The following is a 17,207-nucleotide window of genomic DNA, read 5'->3' on the forward strand; positions in this document are numbered from 1 at the left end:
GTTCGATCTGCATAGAGCTAGGTCTTTTATGTATTTCTTCAAGGATGCTGAATATTGGTTAAAAACCGTCTTGCGTGCCATAGACTGGTAACCCCTGGCCTCATTTATTATGATCGGTAGGTAGTATAGACATTTATTGCGCGCGAAGCTTGCAAATGGAATTAAGTTGGTTACACTGTTTTGTTGGCCTAATGTGAACTTACCCAAAAATCTCTTTATACTTGCCTATACACTGGTCTCACTCCATGACGAAAAGATGCGTGTGAGCAGGGAAAACAGTACTTGATCATTATAGAACATCATTTTCCCTCAGGGGTGCTACCGTTCACTACTAACTGATAGCAGTATACTGTTAATTGGTTATTTTAAACCTTGAAAAGAATTAAAATAAAAATATAATCGATGCAGGCAAGTGTCATTTTTTTTCATTTAAAACATTGACAAAAACAAGTCACCAGGCTCTTGATTTACTCGTACCGTTTATTTATAATAATTATTTGCTTTTACATATTGCTAAATGTATTACATTACTTAACGATTCCCTGTTATTTTCATAATCATGATTTAATTCAATAGTTATCAGCGTATGACATTTGTCTAGACATGACCATCGAAAGTTATTTCTTTGGACTGACGAAATAAAAGTAATTGTTTGTGTATGTCGGCCTTAAAAAATGTTCTAGTGAAATGGCAACAATTGCTTAGAATAAATGAACCGCTAATGTATAAAAATCTTCATGGTATGATTTCAGCATAAAACATTGTAAAAGGTTGAATACAATAAATATAAATATTGACACGTTTCTTCAAATTGTTTTTATTCCAAAAAAGGGTTTGATCACAATAGTGGTGAATATTTCCCCCCCCTCCCGAGATAAAACATCAGTTGTTAGATATACAAAGGTGAATCATATTGAGAACACTAACTAGTCAAACAGATTATAGGTGCTCAATAGTAAAGAAATTATTACGTTTAAAATCACTGAAATGCATCACATGCATTTGCAGACCCGCCCCTCCGTTTAAGGCCCAATGGACATTTTGGAACTCGCTCAATACTTGTTAATAGCTAATTATTACAATTTCTTGTTAATTAATTGAACTTATCGCTAATATCTATAAACTAATGTGACTACGAGGATACAATAATTTTTCACTTCTATACGTGTGTTTAAGTTTTATTGGAGAAAAAAGAAGTTTGCAATCTTCAACTGAATAAAAAAGAATCATGTGTCCAGTTTTGGTCGGGCGACATGATCGATCAAAAACAAAAATGTTTAAAAAGGTGAAAAATCCCAAATTCATGTGAATGGAAACATTCCCCATATTAAATGTGACATTATATGAAATATTTTTTTCACACACACACACTTATTATGAATACCAATTTATGTATATTGTCTATATAGATATATTATTATATGTATATTTCTTATATAGAATATTCTTTGAAGATAGAGTAAAATACTATTTTGACGAATTACTTCAAGTCTATAGAGAAATGTGTAAGTTTTAAAAACGAAATCAAGTATTTCGGAAAGGTAAAAAACACATAAATTTCTAAGCATCAAGAAATGCTTCGTGTGACCATTAAAAACATTAGTCTTTTCATTTAAGAAGAAATAAAATTGACTGAATTTTCAGACATGTCACACATAGACAATGAAACATAAAACTTGTTTAAATACAATACTAATTTTCTGTTTTGATTAAATTTCCTTCAGATGTATCCATTTTTTCTTGTACTTCCATCTTTGTCATTTTACCGTCTCCTGGAAAAAGAAAAATCAAGTTTTATTTAAATGTATCCATAGACAAATTTTGACAAAAATAAATCAATTTTACCTTCGGCTTCATCACTAGAGCGTTTCCTTTTCAGAGATGGCCATTGTGGCATCGATTCCATATCCAAAACCTGTCAAGAGAAATATATACGTCAATTAAGAACTCAAGACACAATAAAAAATAAATACATATACAGTGCCGGTCACTGAAATCGCAACCCCTTACAAAAACACGAAGAAACCATTTTACGCGTTTATTTAGATTTAACGTCACGCCCAAATGATTTAAAATGATGGTAAATATCATTTTAGTTATTTGTGGGTTAATATGTATGTTAGAAAAATGTAATAAAAACGAACTACGACAAATTAAGCGTGAAGGATATTTTACGACCAATGTCTTCTTCACGCATTATTGCTGTAGAAAATAAAGCCCAACACTTTTGAACATTTTTTTAATTGAATAACAACATATGGACACGTAAGAATAAGATAATAAAATATTTAATATTTAGTTGCTCCCCCTTTTGTTTTAATGACTGCGACAATTTCCCAAAGCATGGAATTTACGAATTCCTCGAGGATTTGTAATGGAAATTTCTCAAAACATATTTTTTGGATAGTATTTTGTAATGAGTTTGGATTGATGTTTTTGATGATTTTTCGTTTAATTATACTCCATAGGTTCTTAATGGGGTTCAAATCGGGGCTTTTTCCAGGCCAAGTTAATGTTGAGTTGTTGTAAATAAGTCTTCTCCTTTGAAAAACTTATTCAAATATCACATCTTTTTGTATTTATTATTATTGTACACATTCAAATGCATAAAATAAAGAAAAAAAATTAGCGATTTTGCACTATGGGAAGGTGCATAATCGTCTTGAAATATGACGTCATGACACCTATAAAAGTGTTTTTCTATTGATAGAATGAGATGATCTTTTAAAATATTTTTGTAAATTTCAACATTCACGAACCCTTTCATAAATGTAATTCTTCCAAATCCATAATAAAAAAACATCCCCAGATGATTATACTCTGAGGGTGCTTTGCTGTATTCCGGGTGCAATTTTTCTTGTAGCGTTCTCAACATTTACGCCGGAAATTCTGCAACCCACCCGAGCCAACCATGTTGAATTGGGATTCATTCGAGAATATGACTCTTCGCCAATCCATTTCAATCCAAATTTTGTGTGTTTTGGCCCATTCCAAGCGTGCACGCATCATTTTCTTCATGAGGAGCGGTTTATTCGTCGGTCTCCTTGCGAAAAGTCCACTATCTCCAAAGTGTCAACGTATAGTTTCCACACTAATGTCGATTGAAAACCTTTCAGGAGCATTTCTGTAGCAGTTTTGAACCTGTCGTGTAATGATTCGCTTGTCAATAAACGATCTTCCTTCCTAGATGCCTGTCGTTTCGATCCAGTTCCCTTTTTTCGTTGTAACGTTCCAAATTCCCGTTCTTTCTTCAAGATTCTGAAGACAGTGGATTTGGAACATCCTACTCTAGCGGAAATTTCTCCACAACTCACCATATTCGATATAATTAGCTGCACTTTGTATGTGTTTTTCTGTTCTGCGGCATGTTTCTTCAAATTATATTGTTTCCACTCCGAAACCACACACGAAAATGAGCTCAAATCGAAGAAAGGTTGTGTATTTAAATAACTAAGTAGTAAAAAATCCTAATATATAACGATTATAGGTTTTATTACCCGAAAATCGTAAAATTTAAGGGGTTGCGATTTCAGTGACCGGCACTGTATATATAAAAATACACACCTTATGAATTTGATTAAAGGCAATCTGTCTTAGAAATTGTTGAGCAGAAGCTGTCAAATCTTCACGTTTTTGCGGGGGCATATTACCAAGAGCGTCCTAAAATAAAAAAAATTTGATATGAGACGCAAAAATCAAACATCACAAAAGTAAGCAAATACATAAAACAATAAATAACCTGATGGTCTTTTTCGCAAGGATCGAGTAATCCAGGTCCATTTTCTAGGAGGATTCCACCCGCTACAGCTTCGACTACTCTTCGCAAGCATTCGCCCGGCGAGAGTGGAGCACCTGCACTGCTTGTGACTTTTTCAACTAAAAGTTCCATTGCCTGGTGACAAAGATTCACATTAATTTCGAGCACAAGCGACGATTTTCGCAAAAACTTCATACTGCGAATGCACAATTTACTTACCCAAGAGTTAAGCGGCGTCCACGTAGGCACTCTTCTGCAGAAGTCTCTCATAATCCGGATAATTATAACACAAGATTGCAGACCCGAAGCCCTTGCCTAAACATAATAGCGAGTTTAACGGATTGTTAAAATGAGTCCACCAACAGGGTGGACTTTAAAAGTGTTCCCATTTTATTGCTCCAACTTTCAAATACTTAAAAATTGAGAGGCTATAAACTGTCTAAAACTGAGAACTTGAAACAATAAGTTTGAGACGTGCAGCTAACAAATCATTATACTACACATTGAAGAGTAATATAAAAATGTCGTTAATGAGTACAAATGAAAGCCATAGTAAAATGTAGTGAATTTTCCGCATGATTGCTTGCGGAGTCGATCGAATGCAGAGCAATAAACATGGCACAACAGCTCGATAGGACGAGTGACAAATGTGACGTCACTGGCCATGAGAGATTTTTTTATGTGTTAAATATTGTACCTGGAACCACTTGGCGTGCCTTAGTGATGCCAGAGCGTCGAGACACTTCTGTCTGGGGAGCACATCCTTGTCGTCTCGTTTGGGCGTGTCTGCACTTCCACCAACATCTAACGGAAAAGGGTGTTTGACCATTTATGTAATGGGGCAAACATGTTTGCTAGCTAATATTCAACATTCATTTTTCATTTTCAAACAGACATGAAAATCGCACTCCATTGATAACTCAATATATCGCAGGCAAGAAACAAATGAAAAAGAAATGTCTAACCATCGTATCAAAAAATAAAATAAAATGAGAAAATCTGTCCTAAATGAGAAACAGTCTGAGAGTATTGAAATTACGAATGTCTGCCCCACTACAATATTATATCACGATAAAGAGCTGCCGGCTTATGCCGGCCAAAATGCAGGAAGTGATATAGATGATCAAAAATCCTTTGATATAACCTAGAAACTTATAATAGATCATATAATACATCACTATAGGCTAAATGAAACCACGAACAAAATATCTCTCCCTGTTAAGGGGGATAGGGATATAAATAAAATATAAACCTGTGAAACAAAATGCACACTAATATTATAGCCTATAATGATGACCACGTTCGCCATAGCAAAACACTCTAGCGCATTTATACAATCGGCTAGATTACAACGTGGAAACAGATAGTTTGTTCTCTTTCGTGTAGCCTTCTTACCAGCTCCCAACACATTTATTGGTAACCGATTTCGAATACCAATTTCAAAAAGTTCACATCATGGTACTGAAACAGTAACATATATAATCAATGGTTCTTTATTCATAAGACGCATATCAATACCTAACACTACAATGAAATTGGTGTATCGAAAATCGTCAATTCACTTGGTAATCAAACATCTTACCATTAGGTTCTCGCATTACAGGTGAAGTGAGGCTGACCATCACCGACACGTTCCCATCCGTGATGCTGACGGCACCCTCGGCAGGACACAGCTCCACCTTGTATTTGTACTCGTCCGTCACCTGAGCACATTACATTCAATACAATTACAATGCGACACACTCCAACTCCGACACCGAGCCGAAAATTACCTTCTGAAGATGCAGGGGCAGTTCCTGCGCGACTCGCTTCAAAAGGGAGACGGTGGGTTTGTCGGCGCACAGCACCACAAGACGCACAGATCGATCACCTTTCAACAAGAGACCCTTGGCCAACAAACCCACACGCATGACACCCTTTAAAAGACGGATCACGTTATTAGCGCCGGTTCCTTCGCCTTCTTGCAAGAACGAAAATCTGAAATAGAACACACGCCAAAACATAAGCAACATCGATTCGATTAGATTCGTCAAGATCAAAAATCAATAACAACAAACGCACAGTTGATTGTCTCGTCCGTCTTCTTTTGGTACATTTTCTTTGACTTCGGGCTCTTCTTTCTTTTCGCCGTTGGTGGTAGTGGTAGTGGTGGTGGTAGTGGTAGTAGTAGTTTTAGTTTCGGCAGGTTTCGTCGGTGACGGCTTGTTCTGAAACACGATGGGATGGGATACATTTTTTGAAAAATACCTCGTCAACCCGGTCGAATACGCATTGTACTTCCACTCACCTTGTTTTGCAGTTTCAGCGCTTGCTCGGTGAGGGTGTCCGAGACGGATTTGAGAGCGCGTTCGGTGTGAGACACCACACGCTGTATACCCTCCAGCTCGTCTTCGGCGGGATATATTTCCGAGTGTCGGGCGGCTATGTGCCGATCGTCGCGAGACTCGGGACGCCGATTGATCACCGGCATAAACTACACAATAAAAGTGGACGCAATGAAGAAGCGATACGACACACAACAGTCAGATAGCTAACTATAAATAAATTAGTACTTTCTAAGATAGTATACAACAACAACAAATATTGACGAATGTTGTCAGTTTACAGACAATTTTCATACAGAATGTAAATGTGACTGGAGAGACAGAGAAAGAGAGAGATAGACATTTTTTTGTTACTTTATAATGAAAAAAAAAAAAAAAAAAAATACAAAAAATTATGCTAATTGATCAAGATATACATATATAAGTAAGTACAAAAGTTTTGTGTGTGCGGTCCAAAGTTGCCTCGTAAGAATTCAGAGAATATACTACTACGGTACTCACGTGAGGCGGGTGAGGCGCATAAGGGGGCATCATAGGAGGGTAAGGGCGGTGAGCGAAATGGGGCGGGGGCATTGGAGGGCCTGAACGGCGACACCACTCCATGTAATCGCACTCCTCATTATATCGACGTCTTTCCTCCCAGTACAGTCGCTCCTCTTCCTCCATTTCACACTGCAGACAATCGATATTATCTTTTATTTTTAAATTAAACGTGGAGAGAACTTTAATTTGTCCCATCGGAAAACACAGAACACATTCATGTTCAGCAACACTTTCTGTACTCGTTTAATTACAAATGTATTGTAGTTTTTTTTTTTAATAGAAAAATTCAATTCAAATGAGACAGTGCGTCGTAATGAGTACAAAATCTATTGCTGTGTTTATAAAAAATCAGTTTAAGGTTGGGAGGTGACAATGTCCTAAAGCGGTTACCAGAGACAATAAACCCATCACACAACGAAATAATCGTATAATAAATTTCAATTCAAAAGTATTTTCAAAGTAGATCTGCAGTATAAAATATGAGGAAGAGGCAATTAAGATTCTCAAATACTTACAAAACTGTTGTACTTTATATAAAGACATGTTTTTAGTAAATACAGAATTTAAAATAATTAAACAAAATATATATATATATTTTTTTTACATAAAAAAGAGCAAGTGAAAGAAAACGATTCTATAATACGAAAAATAATAATAAAAAAAAAAACGAGTAATCGAAACTTTCATAAAATAACTTTATATATATATATATAAAAAAAAAAAAAACAACAATTCAATCTAAGACGTTCACACAAAGTGGAATACTTAAAAAATCATGCAATTCGACTTAACGCACAATTATTTTTGTGATTCTAAATTGTACACATTAATTTTACACGAAATTCCAACTATGATAGAAAAAAATATACATTTATAAATTTTCACATTCTTTGAATGCATTTCAACATTGACTAACTTTCTCTTGTAAAAAAATTATAATAAACATGTACAAAACCGAAATTTAAAACTCATGCATGTTTTAAAAAAGAAAAAAAAAAAAAATTGTGAATCTACGCCATTAAAAGATTTTACATCGAATTAGTTGCTATACTTACTTTATGCATACGGCGACGGGCCCACATTTCATCCATCATTCGTTGCATTTTTTGGCCCGGCAGTTTCCGTTGACGGAGAGATGGCTTAACATCCACCACTAAATCTGGTTGCACCTATATTTATTTAAATTGTTAATATTAAACAGGTTTGATGATGATTGTTTTACAATTTTTTTTTTTTTTTTTAAATAAAAAACGGAACATTCCTACTAATAATAAAAAAAGAGCACTGCTCAAAACAAGTATGCGTAATCGTAAACAGTTATGCGAGAACTAAAATTGCGTCATTCAAAGTTGTATTCATTATGAAAACGGAACTCTTGGCAAGAATTAACAACACCAGGCTCGACATTTTCCTCATACCTTTTACTTATAATCATTTGCAAATACAAAAAAAAAAAAAAAAACCGTACTAACTGAACTAGACGTGTGATAATATTTTACTTGAAGAAATACTTGAGGATTGAAATTATACGCAGTGTGTAATATAGAAATGCGCTTTGGACAGGTGTCAACATACTTTTTTCTTGTATTGTAAACGATGGCGGCGTCCCTTCATATGCATCTCCTTTGCATTTGGATCGTTGAAACGACAATCGCACAGTTTGCAATTGAAGCTGAGAACCTTGCCGTCGTCACCTTTGATCTCTTCAATGTAATCTTGACCGACGGGTTGAATCTCCGGCTCATCGGACACCTCTTCGAGAGTGGTGGCATCACCCTCGGCAGCGGTTTCCGTATCTCCGCCGACCGTACTGAGACCTCCCGACGATACAAACTTAATCTTAGCAGTGCCTGAAACAGTCTTGTCTGCAAACGAACAAACAGACAAACAATAACAATTAAATCATCGGTTGCTGTTTATTTAGACAAAATCTCACAAGCAAACAGACTGACCTCCAACGACTTTTGGTTCCTGAGAAGGTATCGGTTTACCGAGCCGAGTATGAAGCTTAACTACTTTCTGATGTTTTATTCCTCGTACGTGTGCAGCGTAGGCGTCATTGCCGGTGCACGGCACATCACACAATTCACAACGGAGAGAGTTGCTGTTGTTGCCGCCGTGGCTGCCGCTACTGTTGCCGGTTCCACTAGCGGCCGCTTTCATACTCGCCTCTTTTCTTTTGTGCTTCTGACCTTCCAAGTGCTCGCGGTAAGTCTAAACAAAAACACGACACCGTTAAAACAAAACATACGAATCGATGGAGACAAAAAAAATATCAACGAATTTCACAACGTTACCTGAGGCCCTGCACACGAAATGCGACAAACATCGCAATAGTGAAGCTGTTGCGGTTTTGGTGGTGGTTTTGGCCGCAGTCGAGCCCCGCCGCTGGTGTTGCCACCCTTCCTATAGCCCTGCCATCCGCTGCCACTTGAGCTGGAACGCCAAAAATAAAGGATGAAGATAATGAAAGCACGTTTGGCATTGATGATATTAAAATAAAGAACCTTGCGGCAGTGCCCTTATTCTGCTGAGCTACGTACATGGTGGCAGCGCTGTATAGAGCAGCATCATATCCTGAATAAGTGGTCGTGTTGGTGACTGTCGTTTCTGTAATTAAAAAAAACAAACAACAATTAAATAAAAAAAGACGAAACTTGCACACAAATTTGATATATCATTCTGCAAAACGGATCCATTTGAAAAAAAAAAAAAAAACAAAAGTTTCTAATGAAAAGTCACTATCGTACAATTGAATTGATGCGAAGACAGCCGTAGAAGGAAAAAAATTACTTATGAATACGACACAATGTGTATATATATTTTACGTAAGTTTTAGAACGATTCTCTTTTTCTAGTATAATTAAGTGCCTATTTATATTAATCCATTGTGAAATACACACCAAAAAGAACTTATAGTGAAAAGCAACGATCATTCCACATAGGCTAAAGCGTTTCTCTGTACATCATTCGGATACACGGTCTGTTATCTTTATGCACGTGTACAAATTGGGGGAGATAAGTGTGCAGAATGCAAAAAATTCCAATGTTATTGAGTTCAGTTTTTTTTTTTTGAAAACTAGATTAAACTTTTGCAGGGCTAAAAATTTCTAAAGGAACTGGTCTCAACCTATGGAAAAGTCGTTCATTAAATTTAGATCGAGCATTTTTATTTTCGCTCGGACATATGGAATAAAGATTGTTTCAAGGCTATGAAATTCAGGCCACACCTTAATCACCTCTTTACTAAGTATAGTTGAGTAAATTATTATTATTTAAGCATTGAGTACAGTAAAAATCTGGCCCTTACCAGAAGGCACTGTATATTATACAAATCAGGGAGTCGCATTTCAATACGAAGCCGTCGGAATGAGAATACCAAGTCCTAATATAGCAGAAAAATCTTTGTATTGTATTTGTGACAGTATCTGGGCTGTGGATTTGTGGAGTCGAAGTCGTAAGAAATCAACCGACTGACTATTACAGTGGAATGCGTCAACTTGGGTCTCCAATTTTATTTAAGGAAATTCCACTAATAAATAGAAAGTTAATAATTTCATGAATTTAAATTACATTATAAATAAAATCGTTAAATTGCACATATTTTGATGGGTCAAAACCGATGTTTCTCCGTCTCATACTTTTTTTTATTATTAAATTGATCTGTTTGTGCATGATGTGCTAACTAAAAACGTACTAAATTTTTATTTATACCTATTTTATTACCCACTAGTGGTTTTGCACGGCTTCATAAAACACTTAAACATGGCTAATCTAATAGTAAACATTCATTTGTGTTTTCTTTAAATTTATTTGAATCTAATAAAAATATACATTTAACGGCAGCCTATCAGAAACGAATGGTTTTTTTTTAATACACAAGGGAATCGGAATTGAAACAGGAACTGAAAAAGGAATCGAAATCGATATCAGTCATAGAAAACTTGATTTTTTCGATAATGCCACGGATTCTATAAACCAAAACTTACATACATACATACAAAGTCTCTTTCGAAATCATATATACTATCTCATATATAAGTCTCTTTCGAAATCATATGACTTCTTAATGAAATCGTTGCTGCCGAGACTGAATGTGATATTTTCCACCTTAGTGAGCGTAAATTGTCGGAAATTACTCTAACCCATTTATCTGGTAGTCTGCGCTCATCATTGTTTTCATGATTGATTGTGATTTATGAGTGAAATTTTGATTAACTCTCTTCCATTTGGGCCTTACAGGGATGTTTTGTATTTGTAGTTGTTTCTTACATATTTATTGAAACTGGCTGTAGGTGCAAGGCATTCCTTATGCTATATTTTATTTGATATTTTTACTTTATCTGTTATTATTAAATGCTATTTTTTATGTATGTATGGATGTATTTATGTTTATGTTTAATTGTTATTTTGTTTTTTTTCTTTTTTGTGTTATATTTTTTGACCATTGTGGCGCTTTAGGAATTCCTGTTATGCCACAATGGTCTGTTTAAAATAAATAAATAAATAAATATATATATATTAGATAATTCAATAAATTGAGCTCCTTTTTTATTATATTTTGAAAATCGCTATTATTTTTACAAGGCTCTTCAACATTATTACTAACAATTTCATACCTTGGCAAGGAAAGTCGATCTAACTAATCGTTTCAAGTTGGGAGTCGGCAAGTTTATAACCGATTCCACAGCCCCGATAAAAACGATCTAAGTTGTAAACAAGTCAAGGAATGCCAAGTCATCGCCACGAATAATAAAGAACATAAAAACGTGTGTCCGAGTTAGTTCGTAAAGGTAAGTATATAACTAGCTGCGTGGACTAGTGGTGAGTATATTATGCTTCTGAGCAGAGTGGTCACGGGTTCGAATCCCACTACTGGCCAAACCATGGTTTGGGACTCCAGGTCTATCGTTTCTTATCGGAGTTTGTCAATTTTCTGTAAAATTGGCATCTCCTTTCATATCTCAAGTAATTCAGCCGATTTGATTAAAAATATTCTACAGTCATTGTGGATGTTTGTATGAATTCACATTGTATAAAATGCTCATGTATATTGATTGTATTGTATTCGTTTAAATGCACTCGTCGCTTTGGAGCGATCGTTCATGTTCGGTGAAATAAACAAACAAATGGGAAATGATAGTAACTTTTTCATTGGAAGCATCTCATCGTCGGTGTCAAATAAGAAGAGTGGAGTTGGATCTGATTTGCAGAGTTGCAGAATCGAAGCTTACGTTTGGTGGGCGGCGTGGCGTGTTGAGCTGCAGCAGCTGGCGGAGTGGCGTAGGTCTGCGTGGCTGGATAAGCGGCTACGGCAGCGCTGCCGCTCCCGTAGGTGCCTCCGTACTGTGTACCTTTAGCGGGCTGAGTAGCACGAGCGGAATTAGTCTACAAGTTACGACAGAGATGAATATTGGATAGGGGCGCGGGCGAGTATGTATTCAAGCTCAACTACCTGAGCGTAGTTGGGGGTCGTGGTGTAGGCTGGCTTCGCGGCCGCAGGCTCGTAAGTCTGAGGCTGCTGGGTCGGGTAGGCTGCCGCCGCAGCGGCGGCCTGCTGATAGTACGCCGTCTTGCTGGCGTCGTACGTCTGCTGCGCTGCACTCCGACCGTACGCTAATTGGTACGTTCCCGCTTGTCCTCCAGCTGCTGTTCGGAATAAAACCGTTTTAATTCTGAATTGTCTCTCACTAACTGTATATATATATATATATATATACATATATATAAAAAAATGATCTTTTCCGTGTTGTATTACGACTAACCCAATTCAATGAGAGTTAATTTCATTTCATTGGGTGGGATTTTTTTGATGATTTTCAAGTTTGAAATGTTCTTTTGGTACATTTTTATAATGGAATTTTTCGATTCGGTTGATATGAAGAGTAGTGCGATCGCCGACAGACATTACTAGATTGTTCGTAAAGTAGTGTGTATTATAATTATCACGTTGCAAGTTCGTAGGTAGCGAAAAAAACTTCTCAAATACGATTGCAATTTTTTTTTACAAATTAAAGCAGTGCGATGAAGATGTCCACGATGAGCAGTGGTTTTGTGTAAAACACTTCTGAATTTCCGTCACAGGTGTCACGAAAGTTCCAAAAGAAGGCATATGTATATATTTTAAACCATGTTGTGAATATTTATTTTAGCGATAAAAAAAATCACAGAGCGAATACTAATCAATCTCTACCAAGTTTTACCCACAGAAATTAAATATGATAATGATTTTTGTTGGTTTATTCTCGTTTGAGATACGAGCTTATATAAAAAAAAGTGAAATATTAGCGAAATATGCCTATTACATTATGTATATGAAAAAAGTATACTTTTGACTTTGAAGATTCGCCAGATATTTTAAAGCAATAAAAAATGACTATCAATAGAAAACACAATCTGCTTTAGATCGTCGACTTTAGAGTCTTTAGTTAATATTATGTATTATGAGCATTTATAAGAATTGTAAATAGGTTTTTGAGCTCTTTTTTTCCTATTATGCTGTACATTAACATTAGAATAATATAATACTATGATTACTAACAAAATTAAATCAAAATCGTAAAATAGAAAATGATCAGTAGATCAGTAGCTATTAAAATAGATATAGGATGTATTATGAACATAATTAAAAATCAATCAATAGAAAAAACATTCCACTATTGATTCCAATACTTGCTTTCGGCTCGGCAATACTATCATAGATTTGGAGTTGAAGCCAAAAATCCGAACAAATTGCGTATTTTTTTAAACGCTCATTTCTCATAAACGAGAAGAAACCAACAAAAATCACAGACATATTCGAATTCGGCGAGTTTATTTTTGTATAGATTGATGATAAGTTTCTGCTTTGGTCATTTTTTTGTTACTCAGTGTTATCAATTGGTAAATTGACTAGAAAAAATTAAATGACAAATTTTTGTATTTCAAGTTGCGTCACACATTTTTGCATGCGTTGACTCAAATTGCCAAAAAATTACAACATTTTTATTGAAATGAAATAAATACATAGTTTGCTTGAAAAAAGCAACAATTTTTTTAAATTTAGTATGAAAAATGACTATGGCGCAATATGAAAAAAAAAGTATTTTCGTCTAAATTCGTAAAAAAAGAACCCCACAACACCCAGTCACACGTTTCAGCAATTGTGTAAACTTGGTATGAAAAGTCGGCTATGAAATGAGACATTTTTTTTGTATGTAAAAACAAGACATGAAATTAGGATGGAGTGCATTTGAACGAATGAACGCTGTTTTTAAATAAATATAAAACGTCTGTCTGAAAAGGAAAAAAGATCTTTGAACAATGCGTTTTGCCAGTGATGACGTATGGATGTGAAACTTGGATATGCACTCAAAGAAGAGTGGAAAGTTGTATGCTCGACAGTGGAAGAGCTGGAATGGTACCGGAGAGAATGTAAAACGGTGAAAGGACGAAATTATAAAAAAAATGTGTAGAGTGAGATGGATGAGTTGCTGGGTAATGACTGTAAATGATGATATATGTACAAATATCGGCACATTGCATCTAAACAGTAAATAATATACAGTATATTAGAATATTTTTCATTAGAAATTGATTTTATAGCAGAGTCTGCATTTATTTGGTCAGTAAATAGATGATCAGTAATTTATATTATCGTTCACCAACTGTTTGTGAATCAAAAAAATACCTTCAGAATGGAAATAACTTATCTATATATATTGGCGCCAAAAAATATGATTGGAATTGAATTATTTTCAGCTAATTATCATAGTTTTATATCTAAATGGAATATGTACGTACAATTTGAATAAATAAAATTAAATGTATCGATATATTAAGTCGGTGTGTATGTATGTATGAGATAATTTCAAACAAATAACAAATTTAACATATGTTATAAATGAATCCGATATACATGTATAATCATTTCGCTATTTGGTTTTATTATTGTATATACAAAATGGAATTGATTTATATTGTATACAATTTTTGCTTTGTATATGTATTCGTATTTGAAAAATAAATATCGAAATTTATTAATGAAACTTTCTCGTACATTATTTGATTAATTTTATAGATGAAAAAACCATTGAAATGTTACAGTATAGTAGTAGACAGAAATGTTTTATTTTGGGAAAAGTGCCAGATTGTTCTCGTACGAATACATTCGAGGTATCGAAGAAAAGGCCGATGCTGGTTTTATGACTTTGATACTGTGCAAGTGGGATTTATTTTCAGCTTCAAATCGGAACAACGAAAGATTGAGCGAGCATAATAAGCGATCAATTTTAAATAATTTGTAAAATTGGTTGGGGTTCAAGGCTTCGGTTGGAAAATTTGATCCTCTACGTTTGGAAGATGAATATTTGTATACAATTGTAACAGTAGTTTTAATCACATACAAAGTTTGACTATTTTTATATATTCGTCGGAACTGTTAGAATTTTCATTGGCTATATTTTCATACTATGAAAACATTTCTATAGAAATGCTCGGAATGATATTCGGTCACGATTTCAAATGTTTTTCTTTTTAATTTTAGTCCATTTATTTTATAATGTACGTATATTAAAGCTATGTCTATTTTCTTTCAGGTACAAACAAGTATACATTGTATTCATTTTATGTGGCTGTTTTTGTATATATTATTTATTTATCTAAGTTTAAGTTTGGACTATTGCGGCATTATAGAAGTCTCCGATGATTCACAATGGTCGAAAAAAACAAAAAATATATATATAGAGATGAGAAAAATAAGAATATGTACATACATATATACAGACAAAAATACATTTATATATAATCATAGAAAACAATAGCGTTATAATAGTAGCAGATAAAGTGAAAATATCAAATAATAAAATACAAAGTAGGGAATGTCTTGCATTTATATATAAGAACTAGTTGCAAATGGATGCTAAAGATCTCGTGGAAGGAGCATGTAAGAAATGAAATAGTCCTCCAGCTTCTTCATAAAAAGAAGAACGGTGAAGCGCCTTAAGATGGAATATTTTGGCCACATTATTCGCGGCCCTAAATATCGCCTTCTACAAACAATCATAGAAGGTAAATGGTGGCTTGGGAGAAAGAAGCTCTCTTGGCTCCGGAACATCAGGTCATGGATGGGTCTCGAAAGACTATTTCGGCTTGTCCATGATAGGGAAGAATTCTGTCCTGGTAGTCGCCTACGTCTGAATACGGATTCGGCATTAGAAGAAGAAGTTGCAAATACAAAACATCCTCGTGAGGCATAAATGAAAGGGATAACATTAAAATTCCACTAATATATCACATCTAATTAAGAAAATAATGATGAGTGCAAGCTATCAGACAAATAGTTTCTGATAACCTACGCTCATTGAAGTGGAAAGTAATACATTCAGGTTCGGCAGCAACTATGTCATCGAGAAGTCGGATAGCTCTTGGAATAGGATCCGTTCAATAAAAGAACTGTGCGGAGCAGAAGGTACAACCAAGTCTACCATGCACATAAAGTTCCAACTGTTCCAGCAACGACGGGTATTACCACGTAGAAGCCGAAGAACAAAACGAATCAATGAGAAGTTGGGGACGTTCGATCTGATGGAGGAAGTCTGGGGTGTACAGTTCTTTGTTCGATCGTGTTGAAAATTTCATGCGGATTTGCCGCCATCTTTGAAAATTTTTTCGACGCTGAAAAATCGTCTTTTGTTTTTCAAACAAAATATTTATACACACGTCGATTTGAAATGGAACAAATGAATAGGCTCGGTATCGAATCGGTAGCACGGCACACACGCGGGCACGATAGCGACGTGCGAATTTGAACCTTAATCAGTATCGGCGTGAGGACGCGAATGGCCTGGCACGCGTGCACATGACGAATGCAATATTGTTTTGGCGGGGAAGTGCGGGGCGATGGCGATGGCGATTGCGAGCGCGGGGAATGGGGCGTCGCGCCGGCAGATGGCGTTCGGGCGCGGCCTAACCTAAAAAAGATGTCCGAGGGTGCGGGAGTGTAAAGAGGGGAGTCAAGTGAGTGAAGAGAAGAGAAGAGAAGTGATTAACCCGCGTAGGTGCCCTGAGAGGCGGCCGCTTGATAGGCCTGGGCCGTGTCGTAGGCGGAGGCGGGTTGAGGACGAGCGGCGCTGTAGGTGTGGGTGTGGGTGTGTGCGGCGGCGTTGGGCGCGGGAGCCACGGCGTAGCCCGGCTGTCCGCCCGCGTACGCCGCGCCTGCGCCCGCGCTGCCGTATTGCGTGCCGCTGTGGGGGAACCCGAAGAAGTTGTTGGCGGCCATTGCTCTTCCGTCCGTCTGTCGCCTCTCTCTCTGCGTCCAAGTAGCCCCCGGCCGCTAGCTGTCGCGCCGATTCCTCGCGATCGCACGACTCAGATCGTCACGTCTTCGTCTCCACCGTCGGCGATGTCCTCGACAGCCGGCGTTCGCGACCGACCGGAAGACGAGGGCGCGCGTGCGCGAGACGCGGGACACCACCGGACCTAACCGCGCGCTCAACGGCCATCGCCGCGCGCCACACGCCGATGTGCGATGCCGCTTTATAAATCCGATTTCGGACTTTATACGCCGATACACATACGTTTCTTATTTTTTATATGATATGTAT

The 17,207-nt window shown here is 36.4% G+C and overlaps 1 protein-coding gene across 13 annotated transcripts; it reads right to left on the reverse strand.

The window, feature by feature from the left end:
- Nucleotides 1–459: 459 nt before the first annotated feature.
- Nucleotides 460–17,133, reverse strand: LOC143914214 (zinc finger RNA-binding protein-like). 13 transcript variants are annotated; one of them, XM_077434331.1, is made up of 19 exons: nucleotides 16,654–17,099; nucleotides 12,080–12,270; nucleotides 11,859–11,988; nucleotides 9,168–9,234; nucleotides 8,922–9,060; nucleotides 8,577–8,838; nucleotides 8,200–8,489; nucleotides 7,680–7,793; nucleotides 6,583–6,753; nucleotides 6,045–6,230; nucleotides 5,819–5,964; nucleotides 5,530–5,734; nucleotides 5,340–5,460; nucleotides 4,455–4,561; nucleotides 3,977–4,072; nucleotides 3,740–3,892; nucleotides 3,565–3,660; nucleotides 1,846–1,915; nucleotides 460–1,772 (listed from the first exon to the last, which is right to left on the reverse strand). In XM_077434331.1, the coding sequence occupies exons 1-19, from the start codon at nucleotides 16,880–16,882 to the stop codon at nucleotides 1,693–1,695; spliced, it is 2,853 nt and encodes a 950-aa protein (XP_077290457.1). In that variant the 5' UTR covers nucleotides 16,883–17,099; the 3' UTR covers nucleotides 460–1,692. The 13 variants fall into 13 exon arrangements, 12 of the variants coding, with proteins under 12 accessions (XP_077290457.1, XP_077290455.1, XP_077290454.1 ...); XM_077434329.1 differs by having other exon boundaries at nucleotides 9,132–9,234; nucleotides 16,654–17,088; XM_077434328.1 differs by having other exon boundaries at nucleotides 9,132–9,234; nucleotides 11,859–12,012; nucleotides 12,080–12,273; nucleotides 16,654–17,088.
- Between the last annotated feature and the right edge of the window lie 74 nt (nucleotides 17,134–17,207).

The sequence above is a fragment of the Arctopsyche grandis genome, chromosome 7 (assembly GCF_051622035.1).
Source record: "Arctopsyche grandis isolate Sample6627 chromosome 7, ASM5162203v2, whole genome shotgun sequence".
Classification (NCBI taxonomy): domain Eukaryota; kingdom Metazoa; phylum Arthropoda; class Insecta; order Trichoptera; family Hydropsychidae; genus Arctopsyche; species Arctopsyche grandis.